Source organism: Anser brachyrhynchus (assembly GCF_964034855.1).
Source record: "Anser brachyrhynchus genome assembly, chromosome: 2".
Classification (NCBI taxonomy): domain Eukaryota; kingdom Metazoa; phylum Chordata; class Aves; order Anseriformes; family Anatidae; genus Anser; species Anser brachyrhynchus.
In genome coordinates this window covers 43,366,245-43,392,282 of record NC_137695.1, presented here as the reverse complement: position 1 = coordinate 43,392,282, position 26,038 = coordinate 43,366,245, and the positions used below count along the sequence as shown (strand labels likewise).

General features: G+C 39.1%; 1 protein-coding gene across 24 annotated transcripts in view; it reads right to left on the bottom strand.

The window, feature by feature from the left end:
* RBMS3 (RNA binding motif single stranded interacting protein 3) overlaps positions 1-26,038 on the bottom strand; it is a gene marked incomplete at its 3' end in the record, with an annotated part of 702,635 nt that overhangs the window by 56,360 nt on the left and 620,237 nt on the right. For all 24 annotated transcript variants that reach the window (XM_080580036.1, XM_080580033.1, XM_080580013.1 and 21 more), the window contains 2 exons: positions 18,697-18,793; positions 15,984-16,034 (listed from right to left, as the gene is read on the bottom strand). In XM_080580036.1, the coding sequence (XP_080436162.1) occupies positions 15,984-16,034; positions 18,697-18,793 (148 nt within the window). The remainder of the gene's footprint in view (positions 1-15,983; positions 16,035-18,696; positions 18,794-26,038) is intronic.

Genomic DNA, 26,038 nt, shown 5'->3' with positions numbered 1-26,038 from the left:
AGAACTAAAGGACTTCCAGGTCCAAAATCACTTATCTCTACTACTTGATCTAGAGGACTAATTTCTATTTATTTATTTTACTACTATTGCCCACCTTATATGCATACAGACTGAGTACAAACACTCTTTGGGATCACACTCTGGTAGTGCAGGCTTTTCTTACTGTGCATATAGGATATGGTCCCCATCCATCAAACCTGTGTCCTAGTTAGTATGTTTGCTTTAGAAAAGAAAAGGAGGAAGGGGTGTTTTGGTATATGCCTGCAACCAATTCATACTTACCATGGCTAAAATACCATGTTAGCACTACTGTATTTTCTTTAAACCGTCCACGAGAACAACACTGACCTGTGAAAACCAATAAACAGCTGGTTTTGACTGATCTGTCTTCAATGTTTATACATTGTGCTCGTTTAGTCCAGAAATATCTAGTACTCCTACTTTCTTATCAGCTCAGATGTGAGAAAAAATAAAAGGCAGCCAAAACTAATTGCCTCTTAAGAGTAAAATGGGGTGGGAATGTTTGGACCACTTCTGCTCATTAAGGTGACATGAAAGGTCCACAGCTAGGAGCTGTGAGCTGCTCCTCAGAGCAAAAACATTTTGAAGGTTTTATTTGTCATCAGGTGGCAGTGACAATGAAAAACGTCTATTGCACTTCAAGACAGCTGGTAATAAAGCAGTGTGGGGAACGACTGACAGAATAACAGTTATTGTACCAATGTAGCTTCTACATTTTACAGCCACTCAGCTGGAATTATACCATTGTATTAAAAGCGGTTTAGGGTATAAAAAGCATTTGGTACAGAAGGACTCTCTCCCTCCCTATTGCTGTATCAGGAATCAGACTAACAACATTTGGGAAAAGCAGGTCTTTTGCTTTTTTGAATGTAGTTTTTACTGTGCAGTTTTGCTTTAGTTCATGCAAGGGCAAGCCTGAAAATGTTTCCTTGCTGACAACTGCCTCATTCAGCACCCTTGCAAGCAGCTCCCAACAAATCGCAGTCTTCAAAGGCACATTGTTTTTGTTTGTTCTCATTGTAACAGATGTTTTGTATCATGTACTTCAACGAACTAATTCATCTGCAAAGGACCGCCTACTCTGGCTGGTGTGCATCCAGCTGTGGAAATAGCTCAAGTGTCATCTGTGGCCACTTTCATTCCATTCTTCTGATCTCACAGGATCTCAGTGACCGCATCCAAGCCCATAAAAAATAAACAGACCTGAGAACATCCTTTTAAAAAATTTCCAGCGGAGGAGTAATGCTACTCCAGGCAGGAAGCCTTTCTGGAAAGAATGTAACTGATGCTGAAGGAAGATTCACTCAGCTCTGGAAGTCTCCTCCACAGCATGCTGTTTTTATCATATGAACTACCCAGTCAATATTAAGAAGCACTGGAGCAATGTCATGTGTGATTTTGATGGTGCTGAGAGCTTCTGACTAACTCAGTGCCATATCAATTAGCCCGAGCACCAGGCAATCAATCACCACTTCCCTAAATGTACTGAGCTCCCATTAGAAGCTGCATATACTGTGAGGCCAGCTCATCTCAGCACACCGAGCACTTTTATATACTGTGGGTCTACCATAATATATTTCTGAAGTAGAAACAAAATCAATCTGAATTGCTCTGGAGTGGAAGCATATCCCATTAATAGCTGTGCACCAAGATTAAAATGTATTAATGGATAAAAAATAGTCTGTATCTGTAAGAAGTCAATTACTGCTTTCTTGAAAGTGACCAAATAAAATATCCAATACTAATAAAGAATAGACTTTCTGAAAATGCCTTTAAAGTCAGCTGGGATCACTCCATCACAAATCAAAACATGTCTGGGATGGTGCAACCATTCCCTGATTAACTTCCTTAGAAGAAGGAACAACAAGTTGTGCTCTCAATTTATTGAGAAGTCGACCACAGCTTCCCACAGGAAATAAGTAGTTCCTGATAAGATGATGATCATACACTTCAATATCAGATCCACTGGGTTTGCTAATTACTTTCAAACCACTTAGTCAAGTCACCCATTAAGAGGAAATGATTCAATTGCAGACCCACTGAACTGAGAAACTAGGTGACCAAAACACCTTGTAGAGCTTGAATTATCCACCTGTATAAGAGGGCTCACAATATGTCAAACCAAGGAGTTAATTTCGGTTCTGAGAAGAAACTATGGCTGCATTTAATTAGACAGCTTGGCAGGATTTTTAATACTGTACAACACCAATTATTGGAATATTTCAGAATCATTTCAAAAGACTTTGAAAACCTTCAGGAAAATTAGAGCTTTGCATCAATCATCAGAACTGATTCATCACTTTTAGGAAGTTGCATTCCAAGTCTCTTAACTCTGCAGATGAGATTTTAAAACCTGCCGGCAACCATCCTACATTTTAGAGACGATGATTCATCTTTTCACTTCTGATCAGATATACCTGCTTCAGACTCGCCATCCAGGCGTACCTATGGAGCAGCTGCTTCAAGGTCTAACCAAATCACAGAAAAAGGCTCGAAAAGCTCACTGCAACCCCTGATATTTACTGTAGTTCCTAAGTCAGAGGGTGGCAAATGGACTCACTCACAGGGAAGCTAAACAATTTCACATTAATGTGCAATTAATCTAATTAATCACTGCACTAATTAACCAATGATACGTTGAGTTAAAATGGGTGCCTGTCAGAAGACTCTTTTGGGACTTCTAAGTCTTTGTCTGCCACACATTCTAACCTTCTGACTGTTCTGTTGTTGCCTGGCTTGGGCTCCCACTCTGGTACATGTCATCATAGATAGCATTTCAAAAACAGAGAAAATACTTCTCAGAGGGAAACCACTATATTTGAGCAAAATTACTGTCCTTTAGAACATATAACATACAAAAGCAATGCCTGTGATATGCTTAGAACTTATACTAGATATTGGAATTATTAACTTCAAAGAGTTTCACCACTTCTATTTATCCACAAGAATTTTACCAGCACAAAAGAGTTAATATAGCCTTTTCTTCCATGAAAAGACTTAATGTGGCATAATACCAGGTTACATGTAGTCCCAGCTTGGCCGAGAAATTGAAAAGAAAGAGCAAGGCACAATCTTATACCACTTGACACAACAGCATTCACGGCATTCTCCCACTTCCTCCTTTACTTGTCTGTTGAACGAAATGATGAAAGGAGGCTCAAAGAGAATTCAAGTACATTGGCATACTGGGGAGACAAGCCCATATCATCATCACAGAGATAGCAGCTACAGAGACATTTATTCCCTATTGCTTCTCTCAGCATGGTGCAAGTCTGGACGATGCTAACTACAGATCATGGCTAAGCACTGGAGCCCATACCCTTCCCAAAGCTATGACCTATACTGGTATTTAACTAGAAGAGAGATATGAGTGGCATGTAAAACACCAGGAAGAATGATAAACAATGACCACTGCACATCTAGTCTCCATGATAGTAAGTTCTCTTAGATTATGATACCTAAAACTCTCCAAGCTCCATTGCGCAGTCTTTACGATAAGTTCATTTGGCCTATAGCAAAATCACCTCCAATATTCGGAATGAGTGTCATTTATATACATTATTTTCTTTATATTATCCTAGGGGAAACATCCGTGGTTACTATTCACTGAAGTACAAAGCCCAGAATCTCATGATGTGCACACCATGTACAAAGTCCCTGCAAAACGCTTCTTGGTTTAATATCCAAAACTGAGTTTTGTCACCAATGGAAAAATGGTCTGGATTTACTACCTTGGAAAGTGGAGGCAAAACAAAGAAAGGCATAAAGTAGTACACAGGGCCTGAGAGATATCCCTGGAAAGCTGCACTTGCTTGTATCATGAACACCGGTACAGATCAGAAGTAGGTTTGCTGTTGTGAGTCCAAATCTGGGCAGGAAGCCCTAACTCCCGCGTGGTAGCAGCAACAGCACTAAGGCTACCTTTCCAGAACAATTTCTTTCCCCCTCATCTCCCTGCCCTAAGCACTGAATAAAATTGGCCCCATAGTCACCTCCCATTTGAATCAATGTCACCAAGGTGTTGAGCACCTGTGAAGATTTAGGCTGAAATGTTATAAAATCGGATATCAAGTGAAGGTTGAGGCATGTGAACTGGGTGCTACTGTCTGCAGAAGGCAGCATGAAAGCAGGGGGGACTGCACAAGTCTTTCTCTTCAAATTCTTGTTATTCCTGTGCTCTTTCTGTGCGGAAGATGTGGCCTCTCACAGCTTTATCTATCATGCTGAGAGGTTTTGCAGGTTCAACTTGGAGTGGGAGTTAGCGAGGGAGCTAATACAGCTTTGCTACTTCCACAGACATGAATCAGGGAGAACTGGCACTGCGTCTACCTGTCTATCAGAAACACTCAAACTCCTCCTGACAAATGTCCACCCCCTCCTCTCCCTGAAGTAAGACCTGTGACAAGTACCAGGAAACCCTCATTGCCTCCAACACTTGATCCCCATTCAAAATGAGTACACCATGAGCATTTCTCCCCTTTTCACAAGGAAAATTTCTACCAGCAGGAAGAAATGTCAGTGACGCAGTGCATATAATCACGCGCTTCCCAACACACTGTTGGCACTCCCAGGCCACTGGAACCAGGGCTAGCCAGGAGCAGTCCCAGCAGCATAGATGGACCAGCTTCACCACAGCAGGTTTCTCCCACTACCTGCCACTGGGAAATATGCCTCCATCCCCAACCCTGTCAGATGTGGGACATCTGCAAATGTGACGCCCACCCTCTTGGCTAGAGGCTGGCAATAGACTAGCAATTTCCAAAGCTGCAAGCAGGAGTCTTTTATTGATCGCACTAAAGAGGAAGGCTATCAAGCTGGGAGCTGACACAGACTCACATCCTGTGTGGATTGGGCAAAGAGGGGGTGCATAATGATTTACAGATTGTCGTACTGGAAAAGTACAAAGGCTGTTTGAAAACAGGCTGTTTGCTGTGTGAATCATACGCAACTCTCTTGTCCCACCACTGAGATCAGTAGCAGGGTGTCAAACCTGTGACCCTCAGCTTTGAGCTGAAGAAATCATCCAAGTTATCCTGGACCAAGCCCTGGATGAGGACTCCACACGTTTTTTTTCTGAGTGTTACAGATTTCTAGGAGGCAGAAGTAGACATCTGATAACAAGGGACCCAATTTTCTTCGTGATTTGAGATGTGTGTGTGGTGCATAGAAAAAAATACATCTTCCACACATTTACCCACTCTGAAAAGCACAGTAGTGAAGGGCTACACCTGGGATATTGGAAGTTAGAGACAGGGTTTTTCTGGACAACAAAGTGATGTTACAAAAACTCTCCAGTAACTTATTTAAAAGGCAGGGATTGAGAAAGCTGTCAGCAGACATCCTTTAACTAGGTACATTCAAGGCTGTAGTCAGTAATAAAGAATAACAAATTGCATTTAAACTACAGTTAGGAGAAGTGAAATTTCAACTGGTGGTTTCCACTTTTCTTTCAACAATGGGCCATTTGATAAGAAAGCCTACCGTGCTGGAAGTGCATCTCTCCTTGGCAGGTAGTCCAAAAAATAATCATTCAGTGGTTTCACTAAATAACAACTCAGCACTCCTTCAAAATTCCTCTGACTCTGTTGATATATCACTGTGTTGCACAACTCATTTCCATCAAACTACTATGAAGCAGTCAAGGAATGTTCTGTGTTTATACTATTGTATTTCACTATTTGTTTTTTCAATCATGTAAGAAAAAGAGGTTGAAACCATACTCTCAACAATGTTGCAGACACCACTGATTCTTAACAAGAAACTTTTTGACACACACTGTTGAATGCATGGACTTGTAACAGTCTTATTCCTAATTTGCACTGGTTTGAGAAGAAAACAAGGCCATGAGGTTACAACCTGAAAACTGTAATTAAATGATCAGTCTGCTTAACCTCTTTAGGAGCGAAATCAGTTTAGGAAAGATACACATGACTGGATCTAGATTTGTCTCTGTACTGAAAAGCTTAGGTCAATATTACATTCTTTATAAAGACACTTGATCTGAAAAGAAAGCATTTCATCTAATAGAATAAAAAATGAATGGCAAATACTGTTAAACTGTATTCAATAATGAGCTACTACTTACGATAGCTTGGAAGTTTCTAACTTCCAGGATGTCTAATCTCAGTGTACATTTATACAAAAAAAACTGTTTGAACTTTCTCTGCAAAAATAATTTTAAAATAATTATGTTATTAAGATGCCTCACCAGTTACAGTCGAGGAGGTGTTAATTAGTCAACCACTTACTCAGACACCTCAGTAAGTATATCAGGAACGAACATGGGGAAAAAAAAAAAAAAGGACAAAAAAAGCTACATCTCACAGACCAGAAGTAAGAGTTGCTAAAAATCTCCTGAGAGCTGACAAATGATATTCAAACACCTAACAAAAGACTTCTCAAACAGATATATGAAACACAAGGACAGAACCCAGAGACAGGCTCCCTATTCAGTGAGGATGGGGTACAGATTAAAGGTAATTCAGAAGCAGCTCCAACAGGAGAAGGACTTTGCCTCCATTTCCTGCATGAGTCATCAGACAGCAGTGGCAAAGGCAGCTTTCTGGGAATGAAAGTTTGGGCAGAAGGTTGAATACAGTCAAAGGAGATGAAAAACCCAAAGAAGTCAATGAACTCATGGTGTGGGTGTGAGTGAAATAAGGAACCAGGACTGGATTTTCTCTACTGGAGAGTAATGGAAGAATGGCACATGTAATCACAGGTCCAGAGGCCAGGACTAAAGGATATTAATGAAGATGGAACATAGATAAACCAAAGATAGAACTAGCTAACCTCATTTTTTAAAATAAAATGACCTATTTTCTAGACAAAGGACATGTAGCAGATCTAAGCTCTCTGAAGGTCAATAAAGTATTTCTGTTAGTGCTACACCAGCAATTACTAAACTTTGGGGATGATAAAGAATTAAAGTAGGGTCACTAAAATCTCCATAATTTTTTTTTTCTCATCCAATATATAATGCCCTTGAATAATAAAACTTGGGGAAATGATGAGGTTGCAAGGCACTGTCAGCAAAGTGGCAGATCGAACTACCACACAGGAAGAACTGGATTAAACAGAGCAAGGTGCAATTGCGTGAAGATAATTAGGATAATAAATGGTTTCCTTTATAACACAGGAGCATTTGCTGGAAAACTGCAAAAAGAAATCCTGGGTATAGCACTGAATTACAGGATGTCTGCATTACCAGAGTCATATGCACAAGGGAAAAAGATGTTATTTTATAATTTAGCAAAGTACTCCCAGCAAAGAGAAGAAAGTATGAATTCTGTTGTACAAAGGGTTGGAATACTATGAGCATTGGCCCAGAAAAAATAATTCAAAGTGGAACAGATCCAAAGGAGGGTCAATGTGACAGCCGGACGTACAAAATTGCTAAGTTACTGCAAATGCATAGTGATGTTGGCATAATTAGCTCAGCAAATGAAGATGCAGGTAAGACTTTTGTCTATAAATTCATGTGGTGAACATCCAGAAGAGAGAAGATTTACTGAAGGTAAGGGAGAATGTTTGATCAAGAACAGATGGATGTAAAATGAACAAAAGTACCTTCAGGTTGGAAATTAAAAATGCAGCTCTAAGCCTCAGAGCAAAGGTGTTCTGAAACAAGACTCCTGATAGGATTAGCAAGAGGCAAAAAATCAAACTAATTAATCAGGTTTTGGAAGGGATTATATAGCATGCTTCCTGGATAGAGCAGGAATCCTGACTCATAAACTGGTCACTAATTCCTTAAAGGACAATATTATAATTTTTTACACAACTCCTGTGCTAGAAAATCATGATGTAATCTTAAGTAATATATACATTAGCTAATTTCCCTGACTTATGTAAATTGGTCCTCAAATACTCTTGCATAACATAATGGTAATTTATGGTCGCACTTTGTTCTAAGAATTAGGAGCATGCCAGAGTCTCCTTCATCAACTTTTTGCTGCAGGCATGATTCTCTTCTCAGTCTCACAGTTTCACACCTATGTAACTCAATTTTCTTAAGTGAAGTTAACTCTTGATTTGTACCAGTAAAAATTAGACCCGACATTTCTTTTTGTAGCTAGGACAGCTTTATTTTACTATTTAACAAGACAACCCTAAATATTAATAATATAATTGTGAGGCTGTGTTTAGATGCTCTTGTTCCATCGGGCATTTCAGAAGCATTCAGTAAAAAACTATTTAGTGGTATGACAGTTTTATAATATAAACAGATGTGATTTTTTTTTTTTAACTCAAATGAGAAACTGAGGCTGAGAAAAAAGATGTTTTCTCCAAGGTCATGCACCAGATCAGTGGCAGAAGAAAAAGTATTTATTACTAAGTGCTCTAAGTCTATGTATATCCTCTGAAACCAGTGCAAAGAAAAGTAGGCTTAGGTCAATAAGGAGCTCTGGAAAGAATGATTATTGCTATATATTACACTTATAACTGAACAAATATTTGTGATTTCTATTTGGATTTTGCTTCCAATGACAGTGGAATCCTCTGGGACAAAAACCTGTATGAATAGCATACTTAAAATAGTTACAATAATTTGCAGTTTACAGCTTGATTCTTACATTACGCCGTCCTCTCCAGTTGTGTCTAAAAAGACATTTTGTTGAAAGCCTACAACTTACTTGATCCTTCACTAGCAGGAATTCACATATACAATAGTGAGAGATTGTGCCAGTCCTTACAGTTCTTTGGAGAAGGGATGCCCTCTTCTCCAAAGCTGCCCAGTGCCTCATCTGTAATGGCAATGCGGATTTTCTGCAGTGCAGGGATGGGATTTGGGAAGCCCAAAGGAGATCCAGGTCCCTTTCTGCTGGAGAACTGTTCTGCAGCAATATCCTCTATCCTGTACTGTCTGCACTATGGAAACAAGAACCGTGTCTCCATCATGGGAAAGAGACCCACCACCGCGTGCAGCAGGCACCAACAGTAGATTACTCCCAGCCTTGTCACCAAGTAGTGTGAAACCTCTGCGCTGCCAGAGCACAGAGCTTTTTCAAAGCTTTTCGCTGCCTGTGGCAGATGAAAATTGCTGCCTTTCCTTTCTGCCTTCACAGAACATGCATATTCGGCAATTGCAGTACACAACCATCTGTGTTGCAAGTGGGCTTGTGTCCTGCTTACTACTTGAATATTGGACAAACCCACATTTGCTTAAACAGGAGTAGCAAAGCTGTCACTGCAGAAGCTGAAATATTAGCATCAACTTCCAGACAATGGACATTACTGGAAAAAAATAAGAGATGGTCCATGATGGAGGATAAACTTGAGAGGACTGTAATATACGTGTATCACATGCCTCTCTAGTTCACAGCACACATGTATGAATAACCATAATGCAATACACATGGCAAAATATTTGAGGGTGAGCTAAACTGAGAAATCATCTGAAAAATTTATACCACATGCTTACCTAATTCACCACTCTGCTGAGCCCATTACTTTCTGCACACTCATTAATCTAACTCTTGGACTATAGTTAATACCATGTGCTTACGCAGTCCATCACTCTTTACTGATCCTATCAAATGCTGCCTACTTATTAATCTACTACCTGGACAATAACTAACATGGTGAGTGCTCACCAAATGAGGATTTTTTGCTCAAAATGGCCAACACGATATATGAACCCTTCCGTCTATCTTCAGGTTTTTGACTTAGTGTAAACTCAAAACCTTGTGTAAATGCAAATCTACATGCAACCAGAGACATACACAGTACATACATTATATGAAATAAACATATTATTAGTGATTTCCAGTCTTAGCAAATGCACATGAAGTTGGAAAAGTTAAAATAGACTGCAGGTTTTGTACAAAATTAGAAATTGATTTTTTAAAAAATGCACTACATTCTTCCACAGAAGGTACTCTAATGTCTATTGATTAATATCTATCTTTTAAAAAATAGCCCCCTTTGATAAACCTTACTGCTTTTAAACAGTTGTCATGTTGAGATTTTTCTTGACGATGTGGGTTGATAGTTAAGGTTGCATCTTTTCTGTTAAAAAGAAATCAATATTCCGTAACCACTATATATCTCAACCAGAAATTCCAAACTTCAAACTCTCTGGAGTACCTTTCAGATTTAGTGTCAGCCTTCTTTTCCAAATATCTTTTCCATTTACATTTATAGATTTGTATTAAATATACATATATATGTTTTTTTCCACTAATGTCCTTTAAAATATTTTAGACTGATGGTTTATCCATTTAGTGTTCATATTATTCATAGAATACTTGAAGGAAGATAAAATTTTACTAGAACTCTTATGACTTTTTAAGGTAAAACAGCAATACACGAGTTCCTAAAATGCAACGGCTTGTCTACTGGAAACACTTGTGGTTCTCCTGTACATGTTTTCTAAGTGAATCCATATGTGGTGTGTTTTTCTGCCATCATAAAACCACCCGATTTCACTAGGGGGCTCTAGCAGAGTGTCAAAAGGGGTTGGAAATCTAACTTGGATTAAGCTTTTTCTGCCATTCATATTAATTCATTTTAATTTCTACAACAGCAGAACAAATGACTGCAGCAATACTTCAATATGATTCCAGAAGAGCTGAATAACCAGACATACGAGCCCCTACACTTGACCACAGTTTGTGACTTGGGTGAACTGTTTACACTTAGTTCCTTTTACAGAGCTGTGAGCTTGGGTTACAGGCATTGCTTTTCTGTCCTCTGCAGGCAGATGCCTGAGTACCTACTTTCCTTAACACCACAGCACCTGGCACTGGAGAGGGTCGGTGAGTGAGTGCTCAGCTGAGTTTGAAATTACCCATTTAGTAGCAGAGACAACTTCTATATAAGGCCGGTGCTGGGCAAGAGGCAGGCAGAAATGACCTCATGTGAGCCTGCCTGTCCCAAAGGAACATTGCCAATTACTGTCTTGATTATCAGAGTTATAGAATTGGCAGTCCTTGATTTTCTGCCTCGGGAAACACTGGAATTAAAATTGTTCAGCAGAACTTTGGCACTGGTATTTGGTTAGTTATTTCAACCTCTAAACTCTTTAGCCTTAAAAGTTCAAGTAAGTTCATGTTCAAAGGATCTCTTAAAAATACACAGCTAAAAGTTAAAAGAATAGCTGGAGATTCCAATTTCCAAGGATTATTTCCTGTTTACTTTTCATACCATCTAGCTGAACTCTCACATTTCATCTTGGATGCAGGACTCATCTGTCTACAGAGGACATACTTTGTTCCCTTACACTTGTACACCGAAATGCAAGATGGACTCCTGGCTCGATTTGCTAAAAAGGTAGAGCAACAAACGCGAGGTAAAGAAAGCAGCCTTGGGAGAGGGACACCAAAAGGAGCACAAGGAACTTCTTTGTTCAAGAGCGTAGGAATCAAAACACTGAAACTGCTCTGGTATTTTGGGTACTATCCAAAACAACAGAGTCGCTAGTGAGAAAATGAAAACTGATATATTTCAGTTGGACAGTTTGTACTTTTTATGCTACATTCATGCACAACAATCAAAAGGCAAGATTCTGGAGTCGTTACTCAGCCTAGCTTCTCACTAAAGCAGGGGTTTTACGCTGCTTATGAAATAAGGAACGTTTTTGTTGGTGCTTTTAAAAACAGACTACATTCAGCCATGGGCTAGAGGAAGGAAGACAGGAAAAAAAAAAAAAAAAAAAAAAAAAAGGACGTTTGTTAAGCCATTGACCTTTCTAAAAGGGCTGTAAGGCCTTGAGAAATGTCCAGAAGAGAAGTTCTCCCAAATGCACTTTTATCAATAGTACGTTTTTCCATATGCTGCTCTGCTTGCACTTTTCGTGATCCCACTGGCATATTCTTTCTCCAACTACTATGCAGAAACTGTTCAAGACTGACAAGAACATATGGGGGCATAGTTCTACTGGAAAATGAAAGAGGATAAGTGTAAAACCAGTACGCGGTATTAGGGAAGAGCATTTCTGTTGGTTCACTAAAAAAAAATAAATGCCTCTAGAGAGCAAGAGTACACATGATTTGAAATAAAGATTTGAATCAAAAAAGTTTTACACAAATGTCACTATTAATAAAGATGAAGATTATCTATACATGAATTGAGTTTAAACAACATGTTTTTCAAAGTTTTCGCTGAACCATAAGATGGCCTTCGGGGACTGTAGGAAGAACACACTAATATGGCAAATACTATAAATCCCCAGAATAACTCTTATCCCATTTATGTTTTGATTCTGTCATCGCTATCCATCTACCCTTATCCTAAGGCAGTAATGAAATACAAGACTTCTTTCAAGTAGGGATGAGTTCACACTGTACTTTGAAAGCCATAGTTAACTAAACGGAGCCCAGACTGTTATCAGTGGATTAAATGTTATGCCATTATGAGTCCAACTCCACATAGCCATAACTCTTCTGCAGCTCGTCTTCTATTAAAGCTAGCAAGAGGGACCATGGCACATGGAAAAGCAACAAAACTGGCAAAAGTGAGTCATTCTTGTTTGGACACAGTGAAGTTAATATGGTTATAAAGTGGTTAAGGCTCCATTCACAAAGGATGCATTTTCAAAACTGAGTCACACATGAGCCTAAAGGTAAATTTTTCATTGTGTTCACGTGATTCTGGAATTCTGATTTCTAAAACCCTGAAGGTTGTGCAAGCACAAAGATGTGGGAGGTGTGACCCTTCTATTCCAGCATAATACTAGTTATTCTGAAACAGCAATGCTACTTCAATGTATTTGTTACTAATTTTACACGTCTCTTAGTAAAAAGCTAGCAAAATTCATGGAAAACAAAAAACTCATCTTTTTAAATTGCATCTGCTCTTTGGCATTAAGCTAGTATATCAAGGTTAAAAGTTACAGGGAAAATCATGAGTAAATTATCCTATATTTTCAGAGTCCTTGACTGCCACATCTGACCTGAGAAATTTTTTCCCAGTATTTCTGACCATTGTTTTTTCATAGAATGTCATTTTGGTTATTGTCTGTTTTTAAGAAGATCACAAAAGTAAGACAAATGAGGCTGGAGAAGGGAAAGCAATATCTGCACATATTTTCCAGGTAATATATATGTTGTTGCTATCTATTAGGGCCAGAAGTTTATCAGGTCATAGCTGAAAAGCTACAGAAGAAATCAGAAATATAATCTTTTACCATAGTGTTGTTTTTTGAATTCACCAAGTAAATGAATACAGAATGCACACATCAGGAAGATGTGACTGAAATTGATATATGAAGGGAAATAAATGAGCAACATCTCTGGCAGGCCACCCAACTGTGGGGGGATATCCGTGAGGGAGGAGCAAGGTGTTTAAATGACAGTGGACACAGAGGTGACAAACGAGCAGAGACAGGCAGCCAGAGGAAAGGCAGGCAGAGGCAGGGCTGTGATGCTGTGCAGCACAGCTCTTTCCTCCTGTTGGCAAGCTCGCCAGCCCGGGAGCAAGCTGTCCTGTCTGTGCATGGCACTCTGAATGAAAAACCTCCTTTGTCTCCTCTGCAGCATGGGCCTGACTCTTTTTCTGTCACGAGGGACACTACGTGGTGTTAAATTATACGTAAGTATCAAGTAGGAGCTTCCTTCTGAAATGAAAAACTAATCATCCAGTAACATAATTTAGTGGATATTTATAATCAAAACGAAAAACTAACTGTCGGCATTTGTGCAATTCATAGTGTGCTTTCTGTAAGAGTTCATCTTTATTCAGAAAGAATAACACAGGCTTAACAACATGTTCTGGTTCCTGGGGCAAGGGGAATGTAATATTTATCTGCACTGGTTTCCAATGGGACATCATGCACCGCAATCAATCATCACATAAAATACTGTGAAGTAAAGTGGTAGCAATTTAGATAATAATATGGCAAACTAAGTTACGAGAAGAAACAAAAAACTAACCAAATTAGAAATTTCCCAGTTTCATCAATTCATTGGGTCTTACATTCTGACAACTTTGTCATAATCTTTTCTTCATACTTTTTTAAGCTATGGAGCTGTCTAGAGTAGAGTCTATAGTTAGGCATGAAACTAAAGTAAACTTGGAATAGACACACTTTCTTCATTTCCTTTCAAAAGATAGTCTGTTGTGTAGTAATTCTCTGACAATTTTTCAGACATTTCTAATAAAGAATTCAGATCTGAATGAAATCTCAGGAATAGTAGTTCTGCCTTTCTGCTTTTATACTTCTCCAGTACTTAAGCCCTCGTGTCCATTTATTTAAGAACATAATCTTGGGAAACAGAATGGAAAAAAGTTTACGTGAAAAGACTGGAATAGCTACAGACAATACATGGAGGTAACCCATAATGTCAGTGACACCAAAACTGAAGAGTTAAACTTCTTATCCACTCTCCCTCTGCTTTTCCAAATAAAAGCACATATCCTTTCACTGATACAACTCTCTGACTGGCAATGAACACAAATTTAACTCGACACGTTGAGGATGCCAGTCAATATAAAAACTGCTTTTCTCTTCACAGCCCTTTAGGAACGGGTAAATACATCCAATTACCACACCAAAATACTCACTGCTTCTAGTACAGAACATAAATGCTTTGCTGAACACGGTCAAACAATATTCAAACATATATTTAAACAAAAACTGGAATTGGTAAAGTGCTTAGGTTCTTCCTGTTAGAAAGGGAATATTTCTGCAAGGATCAGAGATCCTTTGGCTTCCACAGGTCTGATGACACATTATATCCACACTTCTAACATTTCTTGTGGTCTGCAATTAAATCCAAATATTAGAATACAGAATTGATTGTTTGATACATCTTGGTCTCCCTACAAGGAGCACAGCAGTAGCTTTACTCCACTGAGATGGAAACTTCCACCAGGGTCTGCAGAGAGGTGCAGCACCACAGTGGTGGTTATTGGGCTTCCTGGAGACGGTCAGTCACATACTTCAGTTATTGCCTGGTTAGAGAAAACTGAAAAACTTCAGACGGATGTGGAAGAGGAGTTCAAAGTGGGATGAGAATCCTGAGCTACTAAACAGATGTACGTAGTATAATTATATCTATGCTTTTGTATAGCTAACTCCCACCAGAAAATAATAGATGTTAATCTATTATGAGGTCAAAATATTTGAACGCAAATGAACATAATGAACATCCTAACTAACACTTAATGAGCAATCCTAAACAATACACCTTCATTTTAGTTTTACCAACCTCATATAAATCAATGTATCAGTGCTTAGGTGGAATATACATTTGAATTTTGATTAATGGCACTGTTGAGTGGATCCGTGCCTGAGAAACTAATCAAATGTAGGAAACAAAATGAAAACAATCTGTAGGCAGTGGGGTTCAGTATGTTCTTTCCTTCTAGTGTATCACTAATACTAGGGAAAGTGCATCAAAACTCTTCTCTGAGGTAAACAAAAAATCACCTACACTGCTTCTAACAAATGGTGCTAAGAGTTTAATGCTGCTTTAAGTAGTAGTTATAAATTGATGAAAGATGAAAATTTACTCAGAAAAAAAAGAAAGAAAAAAGAGTTGACTGGTCAAATCATAAAGCAGATTCAGATTTGGCAGAGATTCTGTAAGACAGCTGTGCTTCACCCTTTTCCAGTACTTGAAATGCATTACTGAGGATCCTTTAAAGTATATACAACTACAAAGGACTTTTTTGATGGATAAGCATATAAGGGAGGGCTAACATGTGTTGATCCTGACAATTCAAAGTATGCACGAATGTAGCTGTCTTGCAGTCCTCGAAGCAAAACTTCAGAAACTATACTTTAGAGATAGTTATTTTCTTATAATCAATGCAATTAGATAATATATCACCCATTCCCCCCTTTTCACTAAATCAAATCATGTTCCTTAAAGAAGCATAATCTTTACAGCAGAGGGTTCTTGTCAAAGGGAGCAGCTGGCTGCTCTTACATGACCTAGGACTTTAATGTGGCTGACAAGCAGAGCGAGGCTACGGTGTAAGCACTTTTATCTGGATATTAGCACATATCCACTTACTGTTGGTTGCATAACATATGGCGGATGAGGCATCCATGAAGTACTCTGGACCTGCATATCAAATACTTTCAATTAGCACAGAAAAGTTTAAAACAGAACTCCAATGATTTACATGAAAATATTATTTTTATTGCAACTACAGAGCTCATTTTGGTAAAAGACTTAAGGTATGTAACTCTATGCAAAAATCATTTATGCTTCATAAAGTTATTGACATTGGAAAAAGCTTTTAAATTTCATTTGATAATGTTCCACCAAAGTCAGAAGTCTGAGAGATTGCACCACCAATATGATGCACAGTTTTATCTCTTAAAGTAGTCTTCAATATTCCATGTTGTCCTACTTTTTCATTTGTATTGTTTGCTTTCATCCATCAATATAATCATGAATATGTCATCCAACTGACAGTGCAGCAGACATAAAATGTTCAAAGTTTATTTCTGAAGTACCCACATAAACTTTCAAAGGTATAACATTTTCAGAGATCCCAGAATGATTTATCCCGTTTTCAGTAAGAATTGCAGATCTAATTCAGAGTTTTTGAAGCTTACTGTGCTTGAAAGCTTCCATTGCAAAGCTGGCTTAAGATGTCCCTGTCCCCAGAAGCAGCTCTTACCTTCAGCATCATGGGGTCCATGCTCACCTGAAATCTATGCCTCAATGAAGTCTTTCTTTATTGTTTTGCCTTACTACTGACATGTAACATATTCCATGGATATATCAGCTCTACTGACAATGAAATATTCACAAAGTTCTTGTGCATTTGTGGTGCCATCTCTGAGCTGTAACTGCCTCTTCTGCTAAGTGTGGACAGCCCACCTGCTAGCATAACTTGGAACTAATCCCAAGAACTGTGTATCCTGGTTTTCTTTTGCATCAGTCTGGGCAACACAACAAACAGAAAGTACACAAAAATATACCTGTGCTACATCCATCAGTGGGCATCTCACTGGCTATCCCCAAGCTCACAGAGATGGGTGTATGGCATCTCAGACTGAGCATGAACAAGGATGAGCAGGAGAAAGCCACAGGGTCCCCATTCTCCAGATACGAAAGTCAAAGAAAATGACAAGAATCCTTTATCTTTGAAGATCAAGTTTAAAACATATTAAGTGTACAGCATTACCTGTAGATAATAAAATACCACCTCAAAACAAAACAAAACAAAACAAAACAAAACAATCTTAACATTAAGAACAGCCCACCACACAGCTTTGCAAATTTGGGTAGCTTTTCTCACATAGGACTCAGGACTGGAAGAGTACTGATGGACAGAAAAAAATGGGATATAAGTATAGACTGGGGGATGATAGGCTGGAGAGCAGCCCCACAGAAAGTGATCTGGGCGTTCTGGTCAACAGCAAGTTGAATATGAGTCAACAGTGCGCCCTGGCAGCAAAAAAGGCCAACCATACCCTGGGGTGTCAGGCATGGAATTGATAGCTGGCCCAGGGAAATGATTGTCCTGCTCTTACCTGTGCTGGTGCAGCCTCACCTTGAGTACTATGTGCAGTTTTGGGCACTACAATGTAAGAAGGACACAAAACTACTAGAGCGTGTCCAAAGGAGGGCAACAAAGGTGGTGAAAGGTCTGGAGGGCAAGACGTGTGAGGAATGGCCTTGGTGTGTTCAGCCCAGAGCAGAGCAGGCTGAGGGGAGGCCTCATGGCGGCCTGCAGCTCCCTCACGAGGGGAGCGGAGGGGCAGGCGCTGAGCTCTGCTCTCTGGGGACAGCGACAGGACCCGAGGGAACGGCACAGAGCTGGGACAGGGGAGGGTCAGGCTGGGAGTTAGGAAAAGGTTCTGCACCCACAGGGTGGTCGGGCACTGGGACAGACCCCCCAGGGAAGTGGTCATGGCACAAAGCCTGCCGGAGTTTGAGAAGCATTTGGACAATGCTCTCAGACACATGGTCTGATTTTTGGGTGGTCCTGTGTGGAGCCAGGAGTTGGACTCAATGATCCTTGTGGGTCCCTTCCAACTTGGGATATTCTGTGATTCTATGATTCTAACTGAAATGGGAAAATGTATGGCCAGTGATCAGCTTCATATATGTTCCCAGAGAATGGCTAATAATAAAACTATACAACCCGGTTTTGACTTCCATCTCAGAAAGCCAGAACATGGCAATAATTTCCCAGTAGAGATCTGTGAGGGATATGTTGAAAAGAGAAATTCTGAAAGACAAAATGTGTGGGAGACTAAAGAAGGATATGAGGAGAGTTATCCTGAAATATCTTGCTTTGTCAGGGATTATTGGATAAAAATGAGTGCTGTTAAAGGATGCTGTTACTGGAACAAATACAGCTGAGGTCAAAAGGTCAAAATACGATGTAGTCAACATAAATTATAAAAAAAAAAGCATTTGAAAAAATTTGGCTCATGAAGGGGAGCCAAAATGACAAAACATTTCAATAAGAATGACAAGCATCTGCTGTTGTCAACTGGAAATGAAGCAAAATGCTGTTTACTAGAGAAGCTGATTGAAATAAGAAAAAATTACAGTGGCTTTCATTGCTAGTTTTAAGAATGCACGAAACACTCAAAACCCTAAACCAAATGATACCTGAATACTACTAAAAAGCCTTTTGTTTAAAGTGTGACTCAAGAGCGCAAGCACTTACACAGTTTTCTGTGGTATCCACTCTGCCTTCATCCACATCCAAAACATAATTAACTGGGAAACATAGTAGACAAGCACAAATCTGACGTACCTGATATGTAGAGACAGGGGAAGCAGCAATGAATGGTGTGATTGATGTCTGTGGAATCATGCGGTTTGTTGGAATACTGTACGGTGAGGAATAAAATCTGCAAACAAAGAACAAAAGCAAGATTTTTGAACCTTTTGACTGCTAGGCTCTGACTGACTAATTCCCTGCCTCCCAGGCAAGGACAAAAAGAGTCTACACAGGTAATTATGTCCATCTATTTCTAAAACCACAATAAAGACAATGTGATGGCTCCACGGAGTAGATCTTGAAAATGGAAAGGAGGAGGAATATTTACACAAAGCATATTTTTTTCACTTCAACTAGCACAAATATAGAACTTCACAACACAAGAGGTAATTATCTGAAATGCAAAGACAGCTGATTTTCCAGAGTGCTATCTAGTGAAAGGAAATTTCTTACACGATATTGAAGACAATGATAACTGATTTCATTTTTACATGCAGTACTGTTTTCTTTTAATATCTTAATGCTTCAGTGCTGAGAATAACACATTCCATGTATATGCCTGATTTATTTTATTAAGGGATGGTTACAGAAACTCTGGCTGAAATTTTCATATTCATCTAGATAGAGAGCTAAAAACCTACCTTCTGGTGAAATTTATCAAAAATTATGAGTATAAATGCCCCAGGCAGCACTGAAGATCTCAGATTTAGTTGGTTTTATTTCCACTGTTGCATGCTATAAACAAAAGTTTCACTATCTCTTGCTTGATGATAATAAATGTTATATTCATTCTATTTCCCTGTGGGTAAATGATTATTGATAAAATTATCACTTGGAAAATATCGTTTCTGGTGTATTGTGTAAGTACTTAATATCTGTGTGCTCATAAAGATTTTTGTATTTTCCCTTTTTTTTTCAGTTTTAACTGTAAACCAAAAAAAAAAAAAGTGCTTTTTTGACTCCTCAAGAGGGAGAGAAACCATACTTCTGTGCAACGTCCTCTGGTCTGATACAAATCCCATGCAGATACAGCATGCACCAACCTTACAAGTACCAGAAGATTTTGCACATATGCTCTCTGTAATAGTGAAGTGGATTACACTCCCTGCCTTTTTATGTTCTTTCTCCCCGCACCAAGGCAATCAACAGTAGCTTTCTATGAGAGCCATGCAACAACAAAAAAATCATTACTGGTGTTTAAACAAGTGCTCTATTTCCTGATCACCCTGGCATCCTGGATTTAGTACTAATCATTCTAGTTCAGACTGGATGCATTCATTCTGCATGCAGGCTCAAATAATCACCAAGTTCATCCAACCAATAGGCTTGGGAAAACAGACTGCCATCTCTGAAGGTTGGGTGGAAACATTTGAAGTTAGAAGGGGAGAGGGAGACAGAGAAGCAATCATTTGTTCTCTGTATTCCAAGTAAGATTTTAAAATGCCAAAAGCAGCAGGTGGCGTCTGAGTGATTTTTTGTTTAATAGAAATATATTGCTATTTCAGGAACATTTATCTGCCCTTACAATGCTCGCACAGAGACTATTTTAAAACTGTGCCTTTGCCCAGTTTTGTGTATATTCTATTATGAGAACTTAGAAACATTTTTATCCCTCTGCTTGTATCAAATACAACCTATTACGTTCAAACAAATTTGGTGCGGGAGGGATTTTTGCAGTGCTAGCCAAGTTCATCTATGGCATTAAGATGATGTGCATGTTGTCTAAGTCCTGTTACAGGGGTGTTCTTCCCAGATGAAGGTTAACCAAAAGTCACTTTGGCTATGATGTTGCTAAGTGGATGAACTAAGAAACGCTCTGTGCCGCAAATGAAAACGTTCAGCAGAAGACTGACAGAATTTACTCTGTAGGTTAAATGTATAATAGAATACATATAAACCTCTTGAACCAGAGGACAGTGTAAAATCAAAACTCTTTAGAGAAAACAACACATTTTCCTTCAGTCTTTTCTAATTCCATCCATCAGCCTGGCACCGATGCTCGGCTTACACCGTGCATGAACCACCAAAGACAAAGAGTGGGTGCAGGGGACAAAAACCTTTGCATTCAAAAGTAATACTGACTCTTTGGAATAAACTCTTCAATAAATCCAAGTAAATACTACCAAATCTACAGAAAATGCGTGCTAAGCCAAGAACTTGACAGACAGCTAACCATTTCATTTTCAGCTTAGAGATGCAGTTATCTGAATAGTACATAAGTTTGTAGAATATACACTCTGGTAATGTGAAAAATACAACCCTTCCAACACCCCTGCCAATACCATTTATCTGTCGCAGTTTGGAACGCTCTCAAATAGGCATCAAATAAAACATACTATCAGGACACTCAGCTTTATTGTGAAAACGCATTCACCAGAGCATCAAAGAAGAGAAAGGAACAAAATTTGACACAGCAAATGACAATGTGAGAAAATCCGGTTCATATATTTTAATTTAAATAATAATAAATCAAGTTTAACATTTCAAGTCACTGTGACAGGCTATAGGTCAAACATTTTGCAATCATGAATCCTTTATATGTGGAGACAAAGGTTTTTCTTCCTGTCACAGTATCATTGATGCCGGAAGGGATGTAAGAAAAGGATTTGGATATTCCCTAAAGGAATTCAACAGAGCAAAAAATGAACAAGTATCTTCTGGAGCCCTCTCTGCCACACGTGAAGTACAGTGGTATGGTGTGGATAGGTTCAAGCAGGGTATCCCCCACCTACAGGATGCTCAACCTGCCACAGAGATGCAACCACACATGGCCCCAGCAAGGCTGGCTCACAAAGAGGGTTCAACATTGTTGAACCCCCTGGGACACGGTGGTGTCTCCCTATATTTTCTGTACATACAAACAGGCTAATTATCCTGCTATGCAATTGGCATGAGTGACATGCTGGAGACCTCAAAAAAGACCAGAGGAGCAAAAATGCAAGAGTACCCTGTTCTGGTGTAAACACTACAGCACCCCAACGAGATCTGCAGCTGCTGACCTTACTATATTTGATTTTATCCTTCCAGCGCTTGGGATTGCATCAGCAATCCTTTAGGCTCAGGAAGAAGTGACATGAGGTGGCAGAGGGATGTTGTAAGAAGTCCAAGAGAATGTAAGTTACTCAGTCATTGGAACATGCACATCAGAGCGAGGAGTGGAAGGAGATACGGATTATACTAGCTGTGACTCACTTTAGATATGCCTTTCAATTATGGCCCAATGTTTTCTTGCACTGAAATGTACGGTATCTGGTACTGACTGTACTTTGAGAGCTGTAGGCCTTATGGTAGTTGACCTGTGAGCTCTAAGGAGAGTTCTCTAAAAGGCTCAGATGCATTTTCTGCAACTGTAGTTTGCATCCTTTTATTGGCCCATGCAGCTTTTTTTGCAGGTGTAAGCCAGCGTCCCTGCTCCTCAACTGCAATTCTATTGCTAGAAGCAAAAGCCTAGAAAGGCAGGTGGGAGGGAAGAGGCAAAATGGACGCTGCACTTGCATTTAAAATAGTCCTTTTCGGCACACCTGGATTCTATAAGCACAGGAAAAATTGATTACTAGGAGGCAAAAAGATGTTCCTGGACAGTCGTGAGGAGGGGTTTACAAAGGGCTCAAAAGAAAATATTTTTATGAGATGTTAGAAAAACCACATTCCCAGTATATCATCAGGCACACATAGGCAATGCTTTAGGAACAGTCTGTTGCTTAACAGACAAAGCACACATTCCCTTCCTACATCAACCCTCCCTCTGCATTTGGGGACTGCATTATCTGGAGCGTCTGGTCGCTATTTCCCTGCCAAAAAATAGAAAAAAAAATCCATATGGTTCCCATCCTATGGGGGAATGTGCAAGCTTCCACACAGAATCTGTACAAGAGCAAGACCCTATTTGCACTGCAATAAACACCATTTGCTCATGCCTCGTGCCTGCAGGCAGTACTGAAAAAGTTAGATTCATAAATAGTATCCTGGGGCTCACATAATGTAAGAGTATTACTGAGCGTTATCAGAGCAGCAATTTTCTGTTGCAATAAGCCACAGAGTCAGATGTTTGAGATGAAAAAGACCTATCTGAATATTGAGCCCATTGGCCTGCAAATGCACAGTATAGTCCCCCAGATATCAGATATTAAACTGATACAGTACAGCGCAATCTTAGTCAAATAGCCAGGAGGACTCAAGCCTCAGCAACATTTTAAATGAGCATCTTTACAGTGCAAGTACAAGAGTTCTATTTTGTTCTTTGTATGAGTGCATTAAACTACTAAAACAATATTAATACCACAAATTGAAAAATCAATAACATATTACAACAGGCACACAGCTCCCCCAAATAAAACCTGAATACCTTTGTAAGTGCAATTCAGAAAAGGCTGATTATAAAAGAAAAAAGGCATGGAGCAATTGGCAGGGGAAAAGAGCTTATCTACTGAAGTGTGTGGTTACCATGTCTTCGGTAATGCATGCTGCAATGCTATGGTACACTATGGGCCAGACTCTCCACTCCATTACACCAGTTTTATGCTGATGTAACTCCACTGGATCCTTAAACAGAGTTACATGGGCATAAAAACAATATAATGAAATGGAGAATCAAGCCTTACAACATAATAGACTCAGAAGAAAATTATCCATTCCTTTGTGGGGAAAAAGCCTTTGCTATTTTTAGTGAAAGCCTCAATCTCTCTCTTTTGTTTTATTTCTGCCATAGATTTTCGAGGCAAATATGCATTTATACTATAATAAAAGTGATAGTACTACACTGTGAGCAATGAGAATCCGCCTTTTCATCTGGAAAACATGTAAGAATCCAAATTCTTCCCTGAGGTTTGGGTATGCCCCTAACCCAAATCCAGTATAATCTGAACCTCTTAAGGAGCTGGAAATTTTAAATATCATCTTGTGACACCTGCAGAGATGCATCTCTCCAATAGGCTTCCATTCTCTCTATACCCTGCAAGGACTTAGCAACTTTCATCAGAATGCAAAGACATCTATCAACCTTATACAGGATTCTAATAAATGCTAGCATGTGCGGTCATTTTAGTTTTATTGGTAACTCCTAACTCATCTCAATTTTTGCCTTACCTTAGGTATGTTTATGTTTCCCATCTACAGCCTTGGTCCACTAAACTCTTTGTTGGTGGGCACCTGAAGGACGGAGCAAGATGTGCTTATCACAGCCCATCAAGTCCTGAGCTGGGTGCAGGGACAACACCTGCATAACCAGACTGCACTGAATGGGCCTGTTACAGGGAGGTTGTCTCCATATTACAGATTGCTCTCTGCAAACCTTATCTACTTTGGGGGTTGGACCTGATGATTAGGGGTTGGACCCGATGATCTCTTGAGGTCCCTTCCAACCCCTACGATTCTGTGATACTTGGTCCACCTTACTGCTAAGTATTACGCAGCATTTTACCCACACATGGGTGGGTAAAAATGGGCACACCATCAAGACATGGGGGCTGAAAGCATCAGCTTTGTGTTCGCTTCCAGATTGTCCTCGTTGTGAAGATCAATGTGTTTGCCTAACACGTTTTCACTGATGTTTAAATTGACCGGTTTCACTTCATAGCATGTAAGAACCTTTAACTCTCTTTTACCATGGCCACACACCTGCTATGATCCCATCTGCTGTGTTGCAAGCAACAACCCACATTTGCACATTTTACAAGCAATGCATCAAGTTGCTCCGAGACTTAGGTAAAATAAAACCCATGAGCTAGATTTTTATTGTACTTGCAAGGAAAGCAGCTTATGAAAAGTAGTAAAAATTTATAACTACAGGATATATAGTGACTGCTGAGTGAACGCCTGGGGAGCTAAAAAGAAACTGTAACCAAAAGGTCCTGGTGATCCTCAGGGGACAGCATTTTAAAGATGCAACCTGAGGATGGATCAACAGTTGTGTTACTTTTGGTGGACAAATCAACACACAATAAGAGCTTCTCCTCATGACACTGTGTGCAATCAAATCTCACCAGAAGAGCATTTTGAATTAGATGGTTTTGTCCTGCTGAAATTGAAAATATTTTGACACTCTAGAAAGAAGAGATATGTCAAAGCAGTAATTAATAGTCACTCTTACAGTGATATCCAATGATACAGTTTCTTTCATGCTTTACAAATAAAAGAATAAATAAAAAAAACTATGAGCTGAAATTTCCACTGGGTACTACTTCTTTTTCCAATGATAAGTGATGGCATGTTCAAACAATTGAGTGACCAAAACACTGAGCATTTTGAGCACTTAAGCATATACAAATCTGAAATAACTTTCATAATTTTAGAAAAATATTCTTTAAGTAAAATGTTATTAATCTCAAAGGATCATTCAAATTACAGTTTCTGAAACATTCACGTAAACAACACACCGGAATTCCTTTGAAATAAAAGCTATTTATCTGGATGAAACACTAGTGGATTATGAACTACTGATGGTTTTATTTATAGCCTATAATGAGTTACCAGCTGAAAAGAATGATGATAGAGATGAAAGATTTGTTTGGGGGATCAGAACAGAGAAGCAAAACCAGAGGATTCTGAAATCACAGCTCTGAAAAAAACAAAAAAATAACAACAAAAAAACCCCTCCTTTTTCTGAGTTCCTCCATCTTCTTTGTTTCATCCACAACATGAGAACATCACGTTCTCATTCTCATGAGAACATCCTACAATGATACTGCTTTTAAAGGGCAATTACGCAAAATATGCAAACTATTAATATTGATTTTTTTAAAGCTACTGTGAATGTTAGTGTTGTTTTGTTTTTGTGGTTGTTGCTGTTGCTTTTTGATGCTTCATCTAGTAGTGCCCTAACAAACATTGAAGAAATAAAACTATCCTCAATATCAATGCATTCTCCCCTTCAGCTGGAGAGTGTTGATGGGAGTATGCATGGAATTTGATAATCATATCAAACATCCCTCTGGTCAAGGAGTGGCTGTCAAAGAGTTCAGGGCTGAACTTTCGCCTTCTCTTCAAGTTATTGTTCATCTATCTGAACGGATAGCTGATCTCAAGGATCTGTTTTTCTACTTCATGAAATAATTGAAAATGTAATCATGCAGATAGATAATATGATGATGTAACTTCTCTGCTAAATGTGAAAAAAGTTTCAGTTCTTTGCATTGACAGTTGAGAAATGAAGAGTGTTGTTCAACATTCTGCCCCTAAGTCTCATCTGCTTCCACACTAATTTAAGGATTTCTCCCTGTTTGGCATTTCTAGTCAGACAATGCCATGGAAGCCATCCAGGCAGCAGAGAGGACCCAGATTCAGTAACAGCTCTATTATCCAAAATATGCTAGAATTTTCAATGATCATTTTAACAAAAGCCAGTAACTTTACTGGTTTCCATTTCATGACAGAGATA